This window comes from Pseudophryne corroboree, chromosome 4 (assembly GCF_028390025.1).
Source record: "Pseudophryne corroboree isolate aPseCor3 chromosome 4, aPseCor3.hap2, whole genome shotgun sequence".
Taxonomy (NCBI): Eukaryota; Metazoa; Chordata; class Amphibia; order Anura; family Myobatrachidae; genus Pseudophryne; species Pseudophryne corroboree.
The window spans coordinates 752783945-752805365 of record NC_086447.1 but is presented as its reverse complement, the minus strand read 5'-3'; the positions used below and the strand labels follow the sequence as shown (position 1 = coordinate 752805365).

The following is a 21421-nucleotide window of genomic DNA, read 5'->3' as shown; positions in this document are numbered from 1 at the left end:
TTTTGTTCCAAGTGTGCCTTTTGCACAGTTGAAAAGTATTACTCAATAGTGTATTGCAGATTTAAAGGCAAACCGATGGTTTAACTTTAACACACACATCCATTGCAAGTTAGTGTGGATTGCGTGCACATATTCCAGCAGTAACATGTAATCACTTTGTAGCCACATGGGGGCAGTATAGCATTATAGGTTAGCCACAGAACAGCAGTCCCATCTGCCGCTGCTTTATAGAAGTATAAAGTATTCAGTAAGAGAGAGAAGACTACATAGTGGTCTATTTACTAAGCCTTGGATGGAGATAAAGTACCAGCCAATCAGCTCGTGTCATTTTTAAAACACAGCCTGTGACATGGCAGTTAGGAGCTGATTTGCCGGTACTTTATCTCCACCCACTCTCCATCCAAGGCTTAGTAAAGAGACTCCTTAGTCGCTTGGATATCATCTATTCGTGCCAATAGTGAAGCATGACATCTACATAAAAGAACCTAGTGGGAAATTCATTTTTGCCCTGAAAATGTAACTGGTACGGAAAACGGGGGTAGCCTCGATCTTTTTCGCTTCGGGCTGATCAATTACAGTCCTTCACTTGCGGCTGTTACATTTTCTATTTTTGTGCGTTAACATACAGGGGTAAATTTACTAGATTCTACTTAACATTTAACTAGCTGCTTCTAGAAGATAATAAATAGAATCTGACTAGTTGCTATGGGTGACATCACCAGTTCTAAAAAAAAATCCCTCCCACCTTAATAAATTTACTCCATAGAATCCTTGATAAATTGACGGACTTACAGATGTATCCATGTTCATTGTGGCTGCAACTAATCACACCCGCGACTGATTTGCCGTGGTGTGCGTGCATGCACACTAGGGTGCGTATATACGCACCTGCAGACCATTGGCTTTTCATTGTGCGTGTGCGAATAGTCACAGCCTGGCGCACGAAGTCGTATCCACGATCTGTGCGTACACATCGCAGGTAAGAACAACATGGCTACATCTGTATGTGAGAAAAATCCATGATAAGAGCTGCCGGCGGGCTGCATTCAGGGCTAATTGGATAGCCCCAGAGGATAGATTACCCTGCTGTAAATTACTGCAGCTAATTTAATACCCCCCTTAAAATGAATATGGAGGTAGCCATATGGCAATTTCTTAACAGAACACCAATATCTGTAGCAAAGCTAACTACAACCAACTAAAATGGCAATATACATACATAGATGCAGAGAGTCCATTTTAGTGAGCCTCGATCACATGGTCGAGAATATTATTATTATTATTATTATTACCATTATCCTTTATTTATATGGCACCACAAGGGATCTGCAGCGCCCAATTAGAGTACATAAATAAGCAAAACAAAAATAGTGACTTAAGGGCCCTTAACACTGCACGATATGAACGTTCTCGTTCATTAATGAACGAGAACTCGTTCATATCATGCAGTGTGTAGGCACGAACGATGCGCAGCCCCGTGCTCATTCATCGTTGGTGCCCCGTCGCTTATGTATGCAGGCCAATATGGACAAGTGTCCATATTAGCATGCATTGCTATGGTGATGGGGGAAGTGGGGAAACTTAACTCACCACGTCTCCGCCGCCGGGTCACCCCTCTGCCGTATCGGCGGTCGGGCAGCTCGGCGGCAGGTCGCCCAGTCTGTAGGGCCCTTTACAATTCAAGACAATATAGGACAAGTACAAGGTATATAAACATAGCTGCGTCAGCAGACGACAGTGAAATAAGTATCAGAGTGACAGAAAACCGAATATTGAAAAGAAGATAGGTTAAGTCATAGATTGAAAAGCACATGAAGGAAGATGGCCCTGCTCGTGAAAGCTTACATTCTAAAGGGGAGGGGCACACAGACAGGGGTGACACAGATGGGATACACAGTGAGCGTGGGACAGAGGGTTTAGGATGAGAGACTGCTGGGTTTTTTGAAGAAGTGTGTCTGGAGAGCCCATTTGAAGTTTTGTAGAGAGGTGGAGAGCTTGAGTGGGGAGAGGTAGAGAATTCCAGAGAAAGGGAACAGCTTATGCAAAATCTTGGAGGTAGAAGTGGGAGGAGGTAATCAGTAGGCAGGAGAGGTGGCATGCATTAGCGGAGCGAAGATAATGGGCAGGAGTATAAAGGGAGATAAGATGAAAGATGTAAATTGTAGAGGAGTGGGTGAGGGCTTTGTAAGTGAGAGTGAGAAGCTTGAAATGGATTCTGAAGGGGAGCCAGTGAAGGGCTTGTAAGAGAGGGGAGGTGGATGTAGTACGTTTGGTGAGGAAGGTGAGTCGGGCAGCAGCATTGAGGATAGATTGGAGTGAATAGAGCAATGCCAGATAGGAGAAGATTACAGTAGTCCAGTCTGGAAGTGAACAGTGAGTGGATAAGGGTCTTAGTGGCAACCTGGGTGAGAGGGTATGATCCTCTAAATAGTTTTGAGATGAAAATGGTCAGGCAGGGAAACACTAAGCTGATGCGATGTGTGCTATGGGGTGCATCGCGGGGGGGGGGGGGGGGGGGGCGGGCGTCCGCATTTGGCCGCTATAATACATTTACCCCATGTGCTGTCTGCAGCTGGCATTGAAACTGAACTATTAGGGATAAACATTAAAACACAATATAAAATAGTGATATTTTTTTTTTTCTCCTGCAGGGTCCACATATTGGCCCTCATTCCGAGTTGTTCGCTCGCTAGCTGCTTTTAGCAGCAGTGCAATCGCTAAGCCGCCGCCCTCTGGGAGTGTATCTTAGCTTAGCAGAAGTGCGACCGAAAAGGATCGCAGCATTGCTACAAAAAAAGATTGTGCAGTTTCTGAGTAGCTCGAGACTTACTCCTAGCTAGCGATCACTTCAGACTGTTTAGTTCCTGTTTTGACGTCACAAACACGCCCTGCGTTCGGCCAGCCACGTCTACGTTTCTCCAGCAATTCCTGCGTTTTTATCCGACATGCCTGCGTTTTTCCACACACTCCCCGAAAACACCCACTTCCTGTCAATCACTCTGCGGCCAGCAGTGCGACTGAAAAGCGTTGCTAAACCTTGTGTGAAACTGCATCGGCTTTTGTGAAAGTACGTCGCGTGTGCGCACTGCACTCCAAACGCATGCGCAGAAGTGCCGCTTTTTTTACCTAATCGCTGCGCTGCGAACGAAAGCAGCTAGCGATCAACTCTGAATGACCACCATTATCCACAGGATAAACATTGGGTTATGAGGTAGCGTCAGCTGATTGGCACCAACGATCAAAAGCTTTCGACCTCCCAGAATGCAACGGGCCAGTCCCCTATATCACCGCCTCCTGGCTCAGGCAATTGATTTTTTTTTTTTTTGGTGCGGCAGGAGCGAGACCACGATCTTTGAGCTGCTGATTTTAGCAGCCGTAAGCTTATTTAATTTATTTTTATAGTCTTACGTTTTTTTAAAAAGTCGCTCCAACAGCTCCCCGCCGGGTCGCAACAGCGCTTACACACGTGTATAGTGCTGTTTCGGTGGGCGTCTGTGTAGGATGTTACTAGTAAGTCCAGCTGACGTTACCAGGCTGTGGCCAGAGCATGAGGAGAAGGTAAGGCGTCAGTTCCGCTTAGTGGGGGAGATGCAAGACACAGCCGCACTGTTTTCGGGAGGAGACTACCGAATAGTCGCTGACGCGGCTGCCACCTCGGGTGCACCAGCGCTAGGCCCCAGGGATCATAGGCTCCAGGGATTAATGTGAGGCCAGGATCCCTGGGGTTGATGTCAGCAGTGGGGAGTAAGACGCTCCCCTGGTCACCCCTCCCCCTGGTTCATGACCAGTTTCCTACGAGTTTCCCGCTTCCGTCTGAGACGCTGTGTATCGAAAGGGATCCAGTCGCAACATAGGTGGCTGTGTGACTGGTGCGTCAGTGTTCACTTGGGCATCTGTGTTCACTGTTGGGTTCACTTGCCGTTTGTGTACACTATTTGCGTCTGGATCCACTCAGCATTCACTAACGTATTGATCGATCCTGGTAGCGGCTTGAAGTTTCCCTGTATCCCACTCTCCTGAGCCAGGTGGTACAGCACTAAGGGGGTCATTCCGACCCGATCGCTCGCTGCAGTTAATCGCAGAGCAGCGATCGGGTCGGAAACTGTGTATATACGCCGGCGCGTGCCAGCCGTCGTTGCCTAGCGATCGCCTCTGAGGCGATCGCTGGGCGGGAGGGGGATGGATGGCGGCGTTAAGCCGCCGTTTAGAGGGCGCGGTCCGGCCAACGCAGGCGTGGCCGGACTGTTGAGGTGGCGGGCCGCTGCGGCTGCGTGACGTCACATGCAGCCGCTGTGACCCGGGGCAGCGAAGAGGTTCTCCCGGCCAGCCGCAGGAGCTGCGCTGGCCGGGAGTAAATCCTGAGATGCAAAATCATCACCGCTGTGCGATGCATTTGCATTTCTGTGGGGGGAAGAGGCCGGCACTGACATGCTGGGCGTCCCCGTGCATGTCTGAGTGCCTGGTCGTAGCTGTAAATTTAGCACAGCTACGATCAGCTCAGAATGACCCCCTGAGTGTCTACCTACCATCGGGTATGAGTAGTTGGATAAGTGCCTTATGCATATGAGTCTATACTATTGCTGCAGTTTCTTTCGCTGTGTGACTCTATACGTTAAATGTCCTATATAAGGTAATGCAGTAATATGTTTCTCCTACGTACTTGAAATCTGTAGTTAAATATGTGCTCATATTGCTTATTATACTAATGTGTAACTTGTGACTGATTGCTAGTGTGATTGCTGACTTTACTATTTCTTGTCAGTTTCTGTGTATAATACCGATCTTCAATGCTGGTGCAAGGCAGGGAGGGATCGAATTGTATGTCACTAACCAGCTTTAAAGTGATTTCAGTCACAAATTGTATAGTAAACACCGTACAGGTGTGTGATTTGTTTACCATGTCTAAGAGAGGCAAGGGTGAGGAGATTACACTCTCCACAGCATCACCAACACTGATTCCATGTTTGTCCTGCAAAGCTGGGTTAACCTCTCAGGATCTGGTTCAAAATGGATTATGTGCAAATTGTTTTAGCTTTCATCAAAGCCTCCTGAATAACCAAAGGCAGGCACAGGTTCAAATTGAACCCCCATAGGCTGCTTTTGCACAGACATTATCCAATATAGCTAAGCAGATAGTGCCAGTTCCTATACCAGGGATAGGTTACTCTGTTAACCCTTACATGCAGCATTCCCCCTGGGTTTTATCACGTCCAGGAATCTGCAGCCTTTCAACAAAAGTAGGCTGAAAGGCCTGGGGAAAGTAAATCACACATACATGAAACAGTCTACACATGTTTCAGATGGGGACACGGAGGATGAGGATTCCTCGCATTCTGGTTCTGCATACAGAGATGAGGATGAAGGTCCCAGCTCAGTTGATATACCTGACCTAATTAGTGCTATGAAAGCACTTCTGTCCTTAGAGGAGGCAGCAGAGCCTTTGTTAAAATCCAAGGCTCCTGTGTTTTAAATGTCCCTAAACAGTCAGAACTGAATTTCCGGGGTCAGAACATTCCAATTATCCTCTTCCAGCTGGGTACTGTTTAAGGAGGGAGTTGGCTCCCAAAGTAGATACGCACGTCGTTCGACTGGTGTGAAAATGTACATTGCCTTTGCCTTCAAAATCATTAAATGATGTTTTGGATAGAAAAATAGATGTTTTTTTAAAAACCATTTTCTCCTTGTCGGGGGGCAATTGTAAGACAAGCCGTGGCTTCTGCCTGGATTGCAAAAGCAGTGGCGGCCTGGGCTATTGCATTGGAGGATTATCTTTCATTGGCATCTAGAGAGCAAAAATTCCATATTGCATATATTATACAGGCGGCTCTTTTTATGGAAGAAGCAGCCTTGGATATGGGTACTATTGCCTCTCAAGCATCAGCCTCCGCATTAGAAGCTCGCAGAGCTGTCTGGCTACATACATGGAAGGCTGACTCAGAATCCAAGAAGATTTTAGAGTCTTTTACTGGAAATATTCTTTTTGGTAAAGAATTAACCAGTATTTTGGAGTCAGAGGCAGACTGTATGGTTTCAAATTGCTAACCTACAGGATGTTCACACTTTTTTTTCCAAGGAATGCTTCACATCCAACCTCTTGTTGTTCTTCCTACAGCTCCTTGGGATCTAAGTTTAGTCCTAAAGGCACTTCAAGTTGCCCCATTTGAACCATAGAAGCAAGTGTATCTCAAATGGTTGACAACTAAAGTTCTTTTTCTAGTGGCTTTTGCTTCAGCTAGAAGAGTTTCAGACTTAGGGGCATTGTTATGTCGCCCTCTTTTTCTGATATTTCATCCAGATAGAGAGGTTCACAGAACCAAATCTGGTTATCCTCCTAAGGTGGTGTCTAAATTCCACATTAACAAAGAAATTGTAGTCCCGGCTTACCAAGGGCCAGACCTTTCTGCGGGAGATGTATCATTGGACGTAGTCCGTGCTTTAAGGATCTACGTGGATCGTACCAGTGCCATCAGAAAGACTCTACGTTCTCTACGGATTTCACAAGAGGATGGCCTGCTGACAAACAGACACTGACAAGGTGGCTTCGGATGACTATTTCAGAAGCATATTCTAAAGCTGATCTCCCTGTTCCGGCTAATATCTGCTCACTCTACTCGTAAGGTAAGTTCTTCATGGGCAGCACAACGTGGTACTTCAGCTGAACAGATATGTAAGGCAGCCACATGGTCTTCCATTAACACATTCATTAGACATTATGCCTTTGATACCTTTGCCTCTCAGGAAGCTGCATTTGGGCGAAGGATTCTCCTGTCCAATCGGGAGTGTCCCCTCCACTAAAATTGCTTTGGGACATCCCAATGTTTATCCTGTGGATAATCTGTGGACCCTGCAGGAGAAATATGTAGTTATGGTAGACTTACCGTCGATAACTCTATTTCTCCTGAGTTCACAGTATCCACAGGGATCCCACCCTGATGCACCTGATTTGAGGATCATTACACCTACTAACCTCTTCCTTCTTTTACGGAAGTGTGTGCATGTGTGTTCTACTCACCTGATTAGGGCTCTCTATGATCGGGGGTCATTCAGAGTTGTTCGCTCGGTAAAAATCTTCGCATCGCAACGATTTTCCGCTTAATGCGCATGCGCAATGTCCGCACTGCGACTGCGCCAAGTAAATTTGCTATGCAGTTAGGAATTTTACTCACGGCTTTTTCATCGTTCTGGCGATCGTAATGTGATTGACAGGAAATGGGTGTTACTGGGCGGAAACAGGCCGTTTTATGGGCGTGTGGGAAAAAACGCTACCGTTTCCGGAAAAAACGCAGGAGTGGCCGGAGAAACGGGGGAGTGTCTGGGCGAACGCTGGGTGTGTTTGTGACGTCAAACCAGGAACGACAAGCACTGAACTGATCGCAGAAGCAGAGTAAGTCTGGAGCTACTCAGAAACTGCTACGAGGTGTGTAATCGCAATATTGCGAATACATCGTTCGCAATTTTAAGATGCTAAGATTCACTCCCAGTAGGCGGCGGCTTAGCATGAGCAAATCTGCTAAAATCCGCTTGCGAGCGAACAACTCGGAATGACCCCCTATGATCCTGCCTTGAGCTTTGGAAAACAACTGAATTGCCTGAGCCAGGAGGCGGGGATGTAGGGGACTGGCCCGTTTCATTCTGGGAGGCTGAAAGTTTTAATTATTGGTGACAATCTGCTGACGCTACCTCATATCCCAATGTTTATCCTGTGGACTTAGGAGAAATAGTTATCGACGGTAAATCTACCAAAACTACATATTTTTTTCTTCCATCACCTAAATAATCACAGTGCACCTAAAGTGATAGCAAGAATATCACTCATTGTTAAATCTGCCCCTTATTGAACATAAAAAGGAGATTTATGGTAGACTTACCACGGTTAAATCTTTTTGCGAGGTACACTGGGTTCCACAGGAAATACATCGGGGTGTAGAGATGGATCTTGATCCAGAGGCACCAACAGCCTAAAGCTTTAGACTGTCCCAGGATGCATTGCGGGGCCTCCTCTATAACCCCGCATCCAGGCACTATGAGCTCAGTTTTGTTAACCAGTCCAATGCAGAAGCAGGTAAAAGAGAAGGCATATGGTAGTCACATAGAACCACGTTCTCACAACAGGAGAAGGGACCAGCGGCTAATGCCATACAAACCCAAAGGAGCGAAGTGCGTCAGGGTGGGCGCCCTGTGGAACCCAATGTACCTCGCAGAAAAAGATTTAACCATGGTAAGTCTACCATAAATCTCCTCTCCTTTTCTGCAGCGGGGTACACGGTGTTCCACAGGGAATACATCGGGGATGTCCTAATGCAGTTCCTCAAGGAAGGGGATGCGCCTTAGTGGGTATGAGAACCCAGTGTCCAAAGGAAGCATCCTGGGAGGCGGAAGTATAAAAGGTATAGAACCCAATAAACGTGTTCGCTAAGGACCACGTAGCCGCCTTGCACAATTGTTCTGCAGACGCGCCACGACAGGCTGCCCAAGAGGGTCCAACAGACCGAGTAGAATGGGCTTTAATAGCAGCAGGAGCTGGGAGTCCAGACTGCACATAAGCTTGTGCAATCACCATTCTAATCCATCTGGCCAAGGTCTGCTTATTTGCAGGCCAGCCACGTTTGTGGAAACCAAACCGTACAAAGAGGGTATCTGACCTCCTGATAGAGGCAGTCCTCTCCACATATATATACGGAGAGCCCGTACCACATCCAAAGACCGTTCTTTGCAGGACAATCCAGAAGAGATAAAGGCTGGAAACACAATCTCTTGATTAAGGTGAAAAGATGACACCACCATAGGGAAATAACCAGGGCGAGTTCTAAGAACTGTTTGGTTACGATGAAATATCAAAAAGGGTGGACGACCGGACAAAGTGCCTAAGTCTGACACCCTTCTAGCAGAGGCAATAGCCAGTAGAAACAGCTGTGAGCCATTTAAGGTCCACTCACTCAAATGGAGACTCTTGCAGGGCATTCAGGACAACAAATCCCAAGGAGCCACATGATGGACATAGGGAGGCTGAATCCACAGTACGCCCTGAGTGAATGTATGAACGTCCGGTATAGACACAATTTTTCTCTGCAACCACACGGACAAGGCAGATATGTGAACCTTGAGGGAGGCCAGATGAAGTCCTAAATCCAATGCTGGAGGAAGCCTTGTTGCAAAAAAGCCAGAAGTCTGGAACTACTAAACTTGGAAGCATCGTAATTCTTAACAGCACACCAGGTGAAGTAAGAAATCCAGGCCCTATAATAAATTCGTGCAGAAGCCGGTTTCCGGGCCTTTAGCATAGTTTGGATATATGATATGCTTTTCTTTTTTTAACTTCTTGTAAGTTTTATCTGTGCATTAAAACTGGTGCGTGTTTTAAAAAAAAAGTACTACACCATGGTCTGCGTTTAATGGTGCCTCTCCTTTCATTCCCATTTCCATTGGGGAAAGAGGCACTTATCTTTCAGGTCTCTCTGGGATACCATTAGCTCTATCCGAATATTGGGCTCGATATGAGGATCTCCTAGAGTGAATCCCTATCCTCCATTCATCATAGGATTATTATCCAATTAAGGGTGATTGTATTTCATATCAGTTGATTATATACATGTCTCTGCATGGTATTTGGTGAGCGCTTTCTCTACGTGTGCATACTTTCTTTTTGTTCGTTGTATTTCTTGAAGTGTGGGGTACACTTCTATCTGCACTCGATTTAGTTGCACTCCAAGTTTTATTGCGCATATTATTGAAAACATTTGTTACAGCTCTTGTCCTATTGTTTATCCCAGTTTTCAGTGTCTGCTGCAATCATGTATAAATTTAGGGAAACTAGAAAGGATCTATTAAGAACTATGTTCTCAGATTGGGGAGAATGTGGAGATTAATGATGAGAATCTCAGCTCTGCTTTTAAAAAATTAGAAGGGGTAATGTTGAAAGAGAACAGAATATGGTGGGAGGTAGTGACGTTGGAACACTACCAGGAGGCCCACATCATACCAAAAGGTTTAAAGATACTAAAACCTCCCTCCTTCAATTCATCTGATTTAGAGTTTAGGGATGAATGGGATAAAATATTATATTCCTGTTCGTCTGCCCTAATAGATTTTATTATAAAAGAGAGGAAGGCTTCCCTGGTAAAGTTAAATGATGAAATTACTGTCCTCCAAACCCTTATACATCCGTATAAGGATTTGGATGAATTTTGCACGTTTGAGAAATCATTATTGCAAAAAATGAATAAAAGTACCAATGAACTGAGAGAGAGAAAACAAAAAAAGTTTAAAAGAGATTGAATTGTAATTAAATCTGTTGACCCAGATTCTGGGACTGCTCCAGTCAGGGAAATAGAACAGAAGACACCTGCTAAGAAAGGAATGGTCAGGAACACGAGGAATAGGACTAATGGTTTTGATAGGACCCCGAAAGGGATAACTTATTATAATCCTAAACCCGTGTTAGAAAAATCTCCCTTGTGGAGAAAGAATAGGAATTTTCAAACGAATCGGGGAAGGAAATTCCCCAAATATTATCCAAGAGAGAATGCTAATGTTAATGATGGGATTTATAGAAATCAGTGGAGAGATCGGGAATCCCGATGGGAATCAAATTATGATCAGGATAGGAGGGACACTTATTATCCAAGGTCTAGAAAAATGAATGCCCCAGTTAAGCCTGAAGAGGTTAAAACTTCAAATAGATTCATGGCATTAAGAGGGAGAGATGATGACAACTCTTCTTTTTTAGACTTTGGCCAAAGGACTCCGTTAACCAGAAGGTAGTTAATAAAGACACTGTAAATAATTAAAAAAACTAGAAGGGGTACAAGGGCGGGTAAGAGACCTAAAAAATCTCAAAAACCTAGAAATATTACCCCGGTGAGTAATAGTACAGAGGTTATCAATCGAGAAATAGATCTAACCGCGGTCACTACTATGGATTCCACTATTGAACCTATGCTGGAAGGAAGAATTTTCAACTTATCTGACATATCCCTGACCACTCATGAAGTGAAAGTGCTACAAAAAGGCTTGAATTTCGCTTCCTCAAGTAAGCCTAATTCTTTTGACATCTTTTTAGATGTTCAAAAGTTTATTCGAAAACTCACCATTACAAAGTTTTTCCAAAATAGAGAAAATGTGAGTTTGGATGTGGAGAATGTTGGGGAAGTGTCTCGATTTAAAGCACCCTCAACCTTCTACCCCATTCAATCTAGAGGGAATTGTTTAGAGGTCTTTAACAAAGTGGTCTGTGGAGAAATTGAGAAAGAAATACGGAAAGATATTAAAAAGAGTAAGCCCAATTTGACAAAAAAGGAATTTGAGGCCATTCGGTCCTTGAAGGACGATAAAGACCTGATTATCAAGCCGGCGGATAAGGGTGGAGGGGTGGTACTTATGAGGAGGGAGTCATACATGGAGGAGGTATATAAACAGCTTAATGATGGAGGTACCTACCAGAAACTCAAAGCAGATCCAACAGTGCGCATTGCAAAGGCACTTTTGGATCTTAGCACACAAGCATTGGATAGCAAGACCATCACAAAAAGTGAACATGAGTTTCTGAATATTAAGGACCCCACTACCCCTACCATGTATGTTCTCCCGAAGGTTCATAAGGACCCCTTCCACCCTCCGGGCCGACCAATAGTATCTGGCTGTAATAGCCTGACCAGTAATCTCTCGGCAATGATTGACCACTATCTACAGCCATTGGTGGCAACCACTAGGTCATTTGTAAAAGACACAGGGGATATCTTGAGGAACCTGACTGGTTATAAATGGTAAACTGGTGATTTCTTATGTACAGCTGATGTGTGTACATTGTACACAATTATAGATCTGGAGAAAGGTCTCATTGCGGTCTCTTATTTTCTGAACAAGAGTAGTTACAGTGAACACACTAGGACTTTCATCATGGATAGTATTAGGTTTATTTTTTCTTCGATGGAGCATTTTATTTACAGCGGATTGGCACCGTCATGGGCACCATGTTCGCCCCCAGTTATGCCAATTTATTTATGGCGTACTGGGAGGACACCCGGATATGGCATGGGGGTGGTGTCCTGGCGGCGCTATATCAACGATGTGCTCTTTGTATGGCGTGGCGACGAAGAGTCACTGCGATCATTCTGTGATGGACTCAATCTGAATAATATGGACATCAAATTCACATTTACTTAAAGTCAGAATGAAGTGTCCTTTCTGGACTTGAGTATCTATATCCACAATGGAGAAGTTCAGTCTAAAACTTTTAGGAAGAAAACCGATTCTAACAGTTTCATTGACAGAACAAGTCAACATCATGCAAACTGGCTGGATGGGATACCATTCAGCCAGTTCACAAGGGTCAAAAGAAACTGTTCGGATGCAGTTATCTGTGATCAGCAATTAGATGAACTTACAGACCGATTATTGCAAAAGTGTTATACACCAAACATTCTTGAATCAGCAAGGAAAAGGGTGGATAAGGTAGATAGGTCTCAACTGCTGGCAATCAAGGAGAAATCCACTAATCCTGATGAAAGATTCAAATGGGCCTTTGTTAGCCAGTATAGTAGGTCTTTCAAAGGAATAGAAAAAGTGTTCATTAATAACTGGAACATTTTAAAGCAGGATACAGTGATTGGTGACCTATTGCCAGATAGACCCACCTTCATTTATAGGAGGTCTCAATCTCTCAAAAATCAACTTGTAAGGAGTAGCCTTGATATGGAATTGAGACAGAGTATAAGAACTAAAGGCTTTCATCGTTGCGGTGATTGCCTAATGTGCAAAACCGTTAAGGCTCCGGTGAGAAAATTTACGGCATATACTGTAAATGGCCACACTTATCCCATTCGGGATTTTATTATGTGCCATACCAAGAATGTTATATATGTGCTCGAATGTGTGTGTGGCCTTGCCTACGTTGGAAAAACAGGAAGGAGTTCCAAGGTGAGGTGGGCCGAGCACATATATAACATTCGTAAGGGCCTTGAATCGCACAATGTTTCCTCACATTTTAAAAGGATACACAATTCCAATACGTGTGCATTAAGGAATTTTTGGGGCATTCAGGTAGTCCAACAGAAGTGGAGAACTAGGGACTTGGATAAGAGACTCTCTCAAGCGGAGATGAAGTCTATACACCGCTTGGGCACCCTCATTCCAAGGGGACTCAACGGTGAATTTGAATTGAAATGTTTTTTGACCTAGTTCATTCACCTGCTCCTGCACTTCTTTCTTATATCATCCTGCACTTTATATCTGTGTGTATATATTGCTGGTAATTGTTGCTATTTCTCTTCTTTTTATGTACCATGTATATGGATTTACATTCAGTCCGGGACTCTTATTATATATAATACGGGACTCTATATAAAAGGAATAGCTGCACTAGAGGATTTAACGACGCTTCATTGCGTTTCCTGATCAGTGGAACGCATATGAACAGCAAGGATATCCACGTTACATGGTGAATGGAAGCCGAATGCACGACTTCCGATTATTTGGAACGCATGTGATCCGCATCGATGACTTCCGGTTTCCGGTAATGATCGCGCATGTGCGCTGCTCGGAGCGCGTTCTGTGAATGACCATTGGAGACAGCTGGGATCTTCATTTACTAGGGTATAAAAGCACTTTCTTGGAGCCAATAAACCACGCTTCTGATGAAGGACATACAGTCCGATACGCGTTAAGCGTGGCTCTTGCTTTTAATCTGTGACTGACCCTGGGACATTTGGACACAATCACCTTTGGTGTTTACCCTGTATGCTATCAGGCACTTGGAGAGACTGTGCACATCTTCCATTATCATCTGCTGTGGCTGCAAGGAACCTCTGGGTGATATACCATCTGTGTTATCCTATGGAGTGTTATATGATATGCTTTTCTTTTTTTAACTTCCTGTAAGTTTTATCTGTGCATTAAAACTGGTGCGTGTTTAAAAAAAAAAAAAGTACTACACCATGGTCTGCGTTTTAATGGTGCCTCTCCTTTCATTCCCATTTCCATTGGGGAAAGAGGCACTTATCTTTCAGGTCTCTCTGGGATACCATTAGCTCTATCCGAATATTGGGCTCGATATGAGGATCTCCTAGAGTGAATCCCTATCCTCCATTCATCATATGAGGATTATTATCCAATTAAGGGTGATTGTATTTCATATCAGTTGATTATATACATGTCTCTGCATGGTATTTGGTGAGCGCTATCTCTACGTGTGCATACTTTCTTTTTGATAGTTTGGATAACCACCTCGGAGAATCCTTTGGCCCTCAGGAGTGAAGCTTCAAGAACCATGCTGTCAAAGCCAGTTTGGCCAGGTCCAGGTAGACACAAGGGCCCTGAACGAGGAGGTCTGGGCTTTAAGGAAGTAGAAGAGGACGCTCTATCGATAGACCTTGCAGGTCTGAGAACCAACATCGCCTGGGCCACGCTGGAGTGACTACAAGTAGTATTCCTCCTTCTTGCTTGAACTTCCGTAATACCCTGGGCAGAAGTGACACTGGAGTGAACACGTAGGGCAGACAAAAGTTCCATGGAATTGCCAGTGCATCCACGAACGCTGCTTGAGGATCACTTGTTCTTGATCCGAAGACTGGAACTTTGTAATTGTGTCGTGACGCCATCAGGTCTACATCTGGTAGACCCCACTTGTCCACTAGGAGTTGAAAGACTTCCTGATGAAAACTCCATTCTCTGGCGTGTACTTCCTGACGACTGAGTAAATCTGCTTCCCAGTTGAGGACTCCCGGAATGAACACTGACGATATTGCTGGCAGATGGCGTTCCGCCCAACAAAGGATTTTTGACACTACCATCATTGCCATGCGGCTTCGAGTGCCGCCTTGATGGTTTATGTATGCCACCCTGGTGGCGTTGTCTGAATGTACTTGAACAGGCCTGTTCTGTTTCAGAGCCAGGGCAAGAGTCAAAGCATTGAACACTACCCGCAATTCCAGAATGTTTATCGGGAGGAGAGATTCCTCCTTGGTCCACCGACCTGGAGAGAGTGTTGCTCTAGCACCGCACCCCAACACCTCAGACTGGCGTCTGTAGTCAGTAGGACCCAGTTGGGGATCCAAAAGAGACGGTCCCTGCTCAACTGCTGGTCCTGTAGCCACCACCTCGGTGACAGACGAACCTCTGGAGTCAAGGAGATCATTTGAGACCTGACCCAATGAGGCAGGCCATCCCACTTGGAAAGGATTAAGCTCTGTAGAGGAGTGTACTCTACCATGTCGAAAGCAGACACCATGAGGCCTAGTACTTGCATCGCCGAGTGTATCTGATCCTGTGCTGAAGTTTCAGGACTTTATTTGGAGACGGAAACAGTCTTTGGCTGTGTGTGTCCAGCAATGCCCCCAGGTGCACCATGCCCCGAGCAGGGACCGGCAAGGACTTCTTCGAGTTGATGAGCCAACCGTGGGCTTGTAGGAAGCGTACCATCAGTTGCAGATGACTGAGGAGGACATCTTGGGAGTTTGCCAGAATCGTCTAGATACGGCAGGATCCTGACTCCCTGGCGATGGAGATGAGTCGTCATCACGGCCATAACCTTGGTGAAGATCCGATGGGCTGTGGCCAGTCCAAACGGCAGAGCCTGGAATTGATATTGAAGGATGTCAATAGCAAACCATAGAAATAGCACATAGTAGAATACACGTAATAGGTAAATACTGTGACGCACTATATATTGACCCAGACGTACCCAGTCCCCTAGGGTACAGTATACAGTGATAGACATATCTGGAATACACCGCAGTGAAATCACATAGCGGATACAGGCACACATAGTCACGTTTGCAATGCAGATAATTATTTTCATGACAATGAAGTTGCATTGGATTACAGGTTGAGTATCCCTTATCCAAATATTCCGAAATACGGACTTTTTTGAGTGAGACTAAGATAATGAAACCTTTGTTTTTTTATGGCTCAATTTACACAAACTTGGTTTAATATACAAAGTTATTAAAAATATTGAATTAAATTACCTTTAGGCTGTGTATATAAGGTGTATACCAAACATAAATGAATTGTGTGTATAAACACAAACTTTGTTTAATGCAGAAAGTTATTAAAAATATTGGCTAAAATGACCTTCAGGCTGTGTGTATAAGGTGTATATGAAACATAAATGCGTTCTGTGCTTAGACTTGGGTCCCATCGCCATGATATCTCATTATGGGATGCAATTATTCCAAAATACGGAAAAATCCGATATCCAAAATACTTCTGGTCCCAAACGTTCTGGATATGGGATACTCAACCTGTATTATACGAAAATATATATATGTATGTATATATCAGAATACTCAGTACAATATATTATGGCCCAGGTCCACTTGTTCTTAACCAACGCTGTCTTATTATCAACATGTAGAATACTTAAGGGTAAAACTACGGCGCTGATGTACAGGCGGGTTTACAAAGGAGACCTTGCCCTGCAGTTCCGGAGACCAGTTGCATCTATATTAGAAAATGGTGTCCAGCGTCTGTCAAGGAGTGAGGGAGAGTGTGAGGCAGCTCCAGGGCGGGAACACCAGCAGTAGATGGCGCCCTGGGCCGGGGGAGAGGCTACAGGTCAAGCGCCGGTTCCCCTATGCTGGACTTCACAACCTGGTACTATGGAGTCTTATTAAAATGGATATTAGTACGTATATCCGACCTGTACTCCTATGCCCTGGTGGATATAGTGGGGTCCCTGCTCGGTGACCGTGTCCACGCCAGCGTCGCAGTCAGTCTCCCTAGACTGCGATCGGAACGCGATTTAATGGAGGGTCCCGCCTTGGGGACCCTCTTACTTCCTCCCTTCTGTAGCAGCCACACAAACCAGGAGAGCGTCTGCGACCATGTGCCTAGAGCCGGAGCATCTCCGCTGCAAGTACCCGGGAACAGAGCCAGCGGGAGTATGCAATGCCGCTGGGGCGGTGATGGAGCCGCAGCACAGTATGTCACACTGACATATGAAGTGCTGCAGCCCTTGAAGTCTTCTAAAAAGCTTTTTATGGGCTGCCTAGCGCAGCCTACCCTGTTAAGTGACCTGCTTCATGCAGGCACCAACTGTAAAACTGAGCTCACTGTGCCTGTAGGCAGGGGTTATAGTGGAGACCCCGCAATGCATCTTGGGACAGTCTAAAGCTTTAGCCTGTTGGTGCCTCTGGATCAAAATCCATCTCTACACCCCAATGTATTCCCTGTGGAACACAGTGTACCCCGCTGCAGAAATTGGAGATCTTGTGAAAGCTAGTAGAGGTTTAATAATGAAAGAAGTTCTGTTCTGTTAGTTAATTTGTTTGTAATTGCATGACTGTTATGTCCAGGTTCATGAGATGCAGATTAGTATATCTGCAAATACAGATGTAGCCTGCAGTTTGCCATATTTGCGGCAAGTGTGCCCGCAACTAGGATGTGCATCCATAGGAATATATGGGCAGCGTAGTAAACCGTAGCTCGGTGTACTAAGTCCTACCTGCGCATCGGCGGGTGTGGCCGTGCTGGATGAACATGGCTACATCTGTAGTCACAATTTTCAGGCACAGTTATGATTTACATCCAGCAAACTTGTGGTCTCCGCTTAGGGGTGTATCGTGTTCCGTTCTGAATTTCCCGGAGATTATGGGGGAGTGGACTAGGCTTCAGCGGGCTTAGTAGATGAGACATTTGTGCTTGCAGATGCCTTGCTTGGCAAGGTTTGGCAAAGGATTTGGTTAGCTGTAGGACATGCTAATTAAAACATGCACTTACCTGTCTGCATTTTATTATTAGCTGGTAATGGGAGAAAACTTAATGAATTAACTACAATGAAACCAGTCTAAATACAGTATTTACAGAGTCATTCCAACATCTGCCTGCTATGTCTATGAGCCCTGTCAGTTTTGTACTCCTAAATGATGATTTTGGTATAAGGAATAGACTATTTATAATTCATAAAAATTCTGCATTTTTTTGCATAAGTAAACAGTCTTATCTGCCTCATTTAACAATTTTTGTTGCTTTGTTTAATCTAGTCAGAAAGAGTGCGCGTCATCTACAAATACGCCTTAGACAGAATCCCAAAGCAGCAAGCACATGATCTGTTCAAAAACTACACTATTTTTGAAAAAAAGTACGGTGACCGGCGAGGTATTGAAGATATAATTGTGAACAAGAGGCGTTTTCAATATGAGGAAGAAGTCAAGGTGAATGATAATTTTATGTTTTTTGTTTTTTTTTTAAATAGCAGTGTATATGAAAGGTAATGCATTACTTATTTTAGTAAGAAGTTTTGGGATTACATTGGATACCTCCTTTGTGTTCACCAATGTAATTGTTTGACATGTTCCTTCAGGCCAATCCCCATAATTATGATGCCTGGTTTGACTACTTACGATTGGTGGAAAGTGACACAGATGCAGACACTGTTCGGGAAGTGTATGAACGAGCGATCGCCAATGTTCCACCCACAGAAGAGAAAAGACACTGGAAAAGATATATATACCTGTGGATTAATTATGCTTTGTATGAGGAATTGGAGGCAAAGGTATAGAAAATAACAAAATTTTTATCTTGTTTCCTGTAAAAGCAGTGGGTGGTCTTCAGTATGCCGACTGACGGGATCCCGGCGCACAGTATACCCGCGCCGGGACCCCGTCAGCCGGCATACCGACACTTATTCTCCCTCGTGTGGGTCACCGTGACCGTAGCGTGGCGAGCGCAGCGAGCCCGCAAGGGGCTCATTTGCGCTCGCCACACTGTCGGGAAGCGGGCGCTCGGGCTCCCGGCGCCGGTATGCTGGTCGCCGGGAGCCCGACCGCCGGCATATCGTAATGAACCCAAAGCAGTATGCTGTAGTCCATTTATTAATGTATTATGTTTTATGTTGTTTGCAGGATCCAGATAGAACCAGACAGGTGTATCAGGCTTGCATAGAGCTAATACCTCACAAAAAGGTAAGGGCAGCTAATCACTCCTTATACTGGCATGAGCGATAGTAGTGTGGTCTACATGTTGGAGAGTATTTACAGCTCGTATGCAAAGTAAAACGAATTTTTAAAAAAGTACCTGGCGCCAACCAAATCCTCAGTGTCTAAACAGCTAGCCTGCAGCTCTCTATATACAGTATACAGGGAGTACCAAGCCCTTACCAAACAATAGAAAAGAGAGAGCGCTGGCAAGATGTATTTTAAAGTTTATTCAATAAAATATTTTAAATTTGGTATTCCTAAAAAGTGTCAGCTGGTTAGAAAATTTACAATCACAGTAATACCTCCTCTAATTAGTTTTCCATCCTAAATTCGTTAATGTTAAAGTGTAGAGTCTGCATTATAGGTGAAGAAACATCCCATGTTAGAGGATTGGTAAAGTGTGGGAAGATCTGTGGTTATCGCATATTCTGGTAGCCCCAGCGGCAATGAATTGCCTCCCTCAACTGTACGTCATTTGGCTGCACCTCTTACCAGTAAGACTATACTGTGCAGCCAACAACCAGATTATTGCCATTTTCCCCACTTTTCAAAGTCTGTCAGGATGTAGAGGGCGTCACTTGGCTTCCTTCCAACTCGCATTACTATAGACCCTAATATTTGCCTGTTATGTGTATGAAGTATGACAACCTTGCATTTTTGTAAGGCAACTCCTTTTCTTCTCAAGTTCCCTGAACAATGTTTAAACACCTCCTCTCCCACTTGGTCAGTTGTCATTTGCTCCCATCTATTACCAGATTTTCGTTCCAACCAGCCAGATCAGACAATATATCTTTAGGTGTATGGGCAGCTTAAGATAGAGGCATATCTGGGCCATACTTGCCTACTTTTGAAAAAGCATTTCAGGGACATTGTGAAATTAACACCTATAAGCGCGGACGTGTACTGCTACATCTGAGAGGCGTGTCATGAAAATGACTTGCATCAAAACATAAATGAGCCCCAAAGTTAGTATACTGTATACACACATATTGTAAGTGGCCATGAGAAACCTTATTTAAAATGAATGTAGCCATAGGGATCATTGTGCCTTATAACCAATACAGGGAAATGGCACTGATGATCCCATTTGAATGTATGTATGTGTATATATACTGTGTGTGTGTGTGTATATGTATGTGTGTATAATATATATATATGTATGTGTGGATAAACCAGATAAATAAGAGGCGGCACTCGGAGACTTGTAGCAAGAAGTGTATTCACAGTGACATCATTCACAGTGACATCTACGTTTCGGGGACCAAACTCCCCTTCGTCAGGATAAAGTGACAGTGCATCAAACAAACTTAAATAACATAACTCATTACTCACCCCATGTGCACATGGAATCAATCATCTGTTCGTTACCAGCTGCACACCCGTCGGAGCCTCCGCTCAGTGCTTCCGCCCTGATCAGCATAGACCGGAAGTGACGTCGCGGGACCCCTCCGTTGTGTCCATGGTAACGCTGCGTGTTATGAAAATGTAAACATCAGTGCAAACAGCAATGGCACTACAATCATATCAACGAACAAAAAAACAATACAACAACACTTAAAAAGGATATGATTGTGTATAAACCGTGATAATTAGCTAAAATTTATTTTATATATTCTTAAGTTAAAACATGTTAATTACATGATCGTGGGATTCCTAAATAAACGGCAGTAAATTGCACCTAGCCCAACCATACTGGCTAGTAATATGGAATATCCATCAGGCATCCTTTATTTCGGGTTTCAATTAACCCTTAAACTGTCATACTATTCTTGAAAAACAGACAGCTTATCCAAACGGACAGCCCTTACTTGCTGACCTGTTAATGGATCTATTGCTGGACCATAGCAAGAGGCATATTTATTGAAAGAGCATTAATTATTGCTAACGACCCGACCAAAAAAGTGATTATTAAATAAAGTTAATTAGGCCCAAATTGTCATTGAGCCCATTGGGTTTTAACGTGTTTAATCTGTGGATCCACATGGATTCGAGTTGTAGGAGCCTCTTGCCCCTATTGCCCCCCCGTAAAGCTTCCGGAACGTGGTCTATAATGCGATGTTTGAGGGTAGCCATATTGTGGCGAAATTCCGCAAAATGTTTTGCAACAGGCTGGTCACCCCCTCCTGTGGCTAATGCATTTCTAATGGCCAGCCTGTGCTGTGCCATCCTAACTTTGAATTGGCACTCCGTTTTGCCTATATAATAGCGCCCGCATGGGCATATAATGGCATATATAACGAATTTTGTGCTACAGGTTAGGGGCCATTTCATTTTAAACTTCTTTCCTGTATAGGGGTGGGCAATGGAATCCCCAGGTGACATATATGTACAAGTGGTGCACCCAATGCACTTAAAACATCCATTTTTCCTTGTCATAAAATGGGTGGGTCTAGTTTTAAATTTAGACATATCGGTTTTCACCAAATGGTCTCTAATGCTCCTACCCCTTGTGTAACTGGACATCACTCGAGTACCCCTAAAAACTTCCAGATCTGGATCGCTTGAGA

At 44.4% G+C, this 21421-nt stretch overlaps 1 protein-coding gene across 2 annotated transcripts in view; it reads left to right on the top strand.

The window, feature by feature from the left end:
* Positions 1 to 21421, top strand: part of CRNKL1 (crooked neck pre-mRNA splicing factor 1) — a 166720-nt gene that overhangs the window by 69884 nt on the left and 75415 nt on the right. For both annotated transcript variants that reach the window (XM_063918172.1, XM_063918171.1), the window contains exons 7-9: positions 17979 to 18149; positions 18299 to 18490; positions 18840 to 18899. In XM_063918172.1, the coding sequence (XP_063774242.1) occupies positions 17979 to 18149; positions 18299 to 18490; positions 18840 to 18899 (423 nt within the window). The remainder of the gene's footprint in view (positions 1 to 17978; positions 18150 to 18298; positions 18491 to 18839; positions 18900 to 21421) is intronic.